Source organism: Egretta garzetta, unplaced genomic scaffold (genome assembly GCF_000687185.1).
Source record: "Egretta garzetta isolate BGI_Z169 unplaced genomic scaffold, ASM68718v1 scaffold215, whole genome shotgun sequence".
NCBI lineage: Eukaryota > Metazoa > Chordata > Aves > Pelecaniformes > Ardeidae > Egretta > Egretta garzetta.
In genome coordinates, this window is record NW_009259719.1 from 2,950,499 (window position 1) to 2,954,186 (window position 3,688).

Here is a 3,688-nt window from a genome sequence, read left to right on the forward strand (position 1 = left end):
AGAGAGCGGGCGGGAGCGGTGGTGGTGTGGGAACGCTGCTGCCGGCGACGGCTGTCACGGAGCCCGAGGTGAGGTTAGCTCTTCTGAAGCACCGGGTTGTATTGTGCTGGTCGCCGCGGCCCGGCGCCGTTGTGAACGGTTTTCATCTCGTGCCAAGGTTCCTATTAAATGCATCATCAGCTTGCTCCGTGTACGAATAGCGCTAATTTCCGCGGCATCTGGACGTTGAAGGTTTTAAGAGTGTAACAGTAGCGTGAATGCAAGTGACCGTCATAATTAACAGTTTTCTCCAGATCGCTAAGGTGTGCAAATAAATTATCTAAACGTTTGAAGCGTTTTCCTTGCACCCTTAAATGAATGGCAAACTGACGATGGGTTCATGACACTGCCACAAACTGCGGGTTTTTTTAATTCCCTGCTGCTCCTTGACATTTTGTGCAACAGGCAAACATCTATGAAATTGCATGGTGGAACTGCATTAGGGAACTGATTTGGCTGAAAAATAAACTAGAAAGAATAATTATTGTTAGGATCAGTTTCACATCCTGTTTCACCATATTCTCCATATGACTGTGCAGCAAACAGTTGGTGTTCAGGGAGAAATGTCTCTTTCTTTCTTTCTTTTTTGTTGTTGAAGTGGTGTTAGCATAAATGTATGGCAGACTGGCCTAAAATTCAACTAAGCTAGCTATTACAATATTTAAAACATTAATCGGTGTGCATTGTTGGCTGCAAGAGAAATGCAAATAAGAAACCAGCATACCGTGATAATTATCTAAGTTATAGTTGCTTGATGTTACAAGGTGATGTTAGCAACAAAGACAAGAATTTTTTTATAACTTGTGACTTAAGCAGATGATGCGCTTGGTGGCTGAGGAGAGCACAGAGTAGCCTCTGTCCTGTTTGCAAACAACTCTGTTAACAGTTCCATTAACTTTAGTTAAATGGACACGCAAAACGAAATGTCGACATAACTAAGGCCTGAGTTTTTTTGGTTGCTGCAGGAAGAATAATTAGCTTTTCATTTCACTGGAATCCTTAACAATTAGGTTACTTAACAGTACGGAATATTAAAAGACAGGGAAATGCAAAGCAAGCATTTGTATTGTTGCACACACACAGAGAAAAGCTGATGTTTATTCCTTTCTTGGAAACTCCTTAGGTGGAAGGAAGCAGCTCCTTGCCCAAATCTGCAATTCTAGAAGAAAGTTCTTATGGCTGTGTTTGAGGGGAAGACTTCCCAAGTAATTACCAAAGTTACATTTCCTCCAAGAACCACACTTTTCAAGTTAATTTTCTTTCACCTATTAGGTGGAAGCTTACTAGGCTTTTTTGTTTTGTTTCCTGTCCAGCAAGTTAGATTATTATTTCTGGGGGGAAATAAAGTACATGTAAAGGACAGTTAGATTATGGAGCCAAACGTTTAGAAACGAGGAAGTGATGGTCTCCACTAATTCTGCTTCTTTGTGTCTCCCTTGCAGTCTTGTCTTTTCCCCTTTGCTTCTGTGCTTTTGGTAGGTGGCTTCGTCTTCAACATCTTCTAGTGATGAACAGCAGGCATAGCAGTAGCTCAAAGGAATGGTGTTCATGCTCTTTGCCATTTGGATTTCCTTAGTAAGGTTGTTCAGGACACTCTGAAATCTGGTAAAACTTCACCTGGGCTGTTCTTACTTTCACTATCACCGCATCATTCTGTTCTTAGAGAAGTTCCCATCTATGAAAGCACCGAAGCTTTCTTTGGAACGTAATCTTTGAATTCATATTGAATTTCCTTTGCCTTAGAAGCTAGCCAGCCATTTCAGTAGTTTTGAGGGGGGTTTTTTTGAGGAACTTTTTAGCTGGAATTCAAGTATCTCGGGTTTGTCCTCTTCCCTGTATGTTTTTTTCTCACTTGCCTAATCACCAATTTTGTACATTCAGATTTTTTTTAAATGACGGTGCTTCCATATCTTACATTGTGTTGTATTGGCTTTGATTTCTGCATTGTAAAAACGTATCAAATCAATGTACTTTTCTTCTGTCAGTACAAAAGTAATCTTTTTTTTTTTCCATTGAGCTTTCACAGTTCACAGCTCTCATGTGAGGCCAATGTTCATCCTCCAAGAGTTAGTGTTAATATAGAGGGTGTTTTGTGATTGAATTTTGATTACTTCCACCTAGCTATCCATTGCAAGAGATTTCAGACAATAATGTGTTGTTGGCTTTTTATGGGATCATCTGAATTTTCTATGTACAAGTTAAATCTAAAGGTTGTAATCTTGCTCTCCTTTGAGCCCTATTGCACCAAAAACCTCAAGTACTTTGAATTTTGTATCTGTATGGTGGCACCCAAAACACCTTGTAAAGATGAGTGATTTAATGTATCTGTATGGTCTCCAAGTGGCACCCAAAACACCTTGTAAAGATGAGTGATCAAGTTAGCTTAAAAGCATATGAAAAATAAGAACAGAGATATAATATTAATAGTTTACCACTGAAAATAGCCAAAGGCTAGGCAGGTATTTGAGGGTTGTATTATAAAAATATTTAATAGAAGCTTACTGCTTATACCTAGTTTATTTTCAAATAAAATAATACTTTTTTCCTGTAGGTAATATATCCTCCACATTCAAAACTCACAGATAAAGAGGTAAGCTATGGTTGCTGTATAAGTATACAATTTGGTTTTAGTTTAGTAATTTTGGGAGATATAACAGCTCTCTCTTCTCTTCCCTACTCTTTAGAAAACCAATATTTGCTATTTGTCTTTTCCAGATTCTAATTCAGGTAAGTGCTTCCTTTACTCTGTAGTAATTTGTTGTTGGACTAAGCAGTGTTAAAAGTGGTGTTTCAGAATACTTTGCAAGTAAAGAATGAACATCTTGACCTTGCTTTTAAACAAAACAATAATTGTCATTGTAGAGAGAAGCGTAGGCACAGGTTTAATAAAGCAAATGGAAGGGATATGGAACAATCTTCTCTCAAAGGAGTAAATGTATGTTTTCTAAATTCATAATAGTGAAACTGACTTTTAAATTAAAAAGCATTTAGAAAGGACAGTTGTGAAGGGAAAACCTAGGCTATCTTATATCTTCTCTGTTCTTGAAGCTTCTGTTGCTGTGTGTGGTCCTGCTTGCTAAATTCTTCTTTAATCTAAATTTCTCCTGTTCTGCTGCCAAAGAGAAATTGGAGGCATGTAGCTGATGACTTGGACCACCTGCGGAAAGATACGGCAGGCACTTCCTTTCACATTTATTTCTTTACAAATGTCAAAACCTGTGGTAACAGACTTGTCCCTGTAACGGCTCTTACTTTGTGCTTTTGGTTGCTCTGCAGCATAGCAGCTCTCACATGGGGAGATGCAGATGTGTGCTTTTAATATGTGTGAGTGCTCTCTCATGTAATTCTATAACATTTCTTGGCCAATTTTTTCCCTTTGTCTTAATGTCATTAAAATGAAGATATTTTCTCTGTTCTTGATATCCTGTGTGTAAATAGAGGACAAGCTTCTTTCTGTTACTGAAAGAGATGAGTTAACTGTATCTTACTACTTTTGTTGTTAATGGTTATAAATCTGTCGAACCTTCAAAAGGTGTATTGAAGGTACAAAAAATGCATTAGGAACAAAGGCTGTGGGGTTTGTGTTTTGTTTTGGTTTTCAAATAAGAGTGGTATTAAAGTTATTTTATGTAGAATAGGTATATGTAAG

General features: G+C 37.9%; 1 protein-coding gene across 6 annotated transcripts in view; it reads left to right on the forward strand.

Annotated features, from left to right (window-relative positions):
* DENND6A (DENN domain containing 6A) overlaps positions 1-3,688 on the forward strand; it is a 33,168-nt gene that overhangs the window by 7,786 nt on the left and 21,694 nt on the right. For 5 of the 6 annotated variants that reach the window (XR_004842078.1, XR_004842079.1, XM_035894846.1 and 2 more), the window contains 2 exons: positions 2,591-2,629; positions 2,724-2,766. Coding sequence is in view for 4 of the 6 variants with exons in the window: in XM_035894846.1 (XP_035750739.1) it covers positions 2,591-2,629; positions 2,724-2,766 (82 nt within the window). In the remaining 2 variants the exon portion in view is untranslated. Of the gene's footprint in view, positions 1-94; positions 1,245-2,590; positions 2,630-2,723; positions 2,767-3,688 lie in introns of those variants that run through there. The other variant, XM_035894847.1, reaches the window with a different exon arrangement.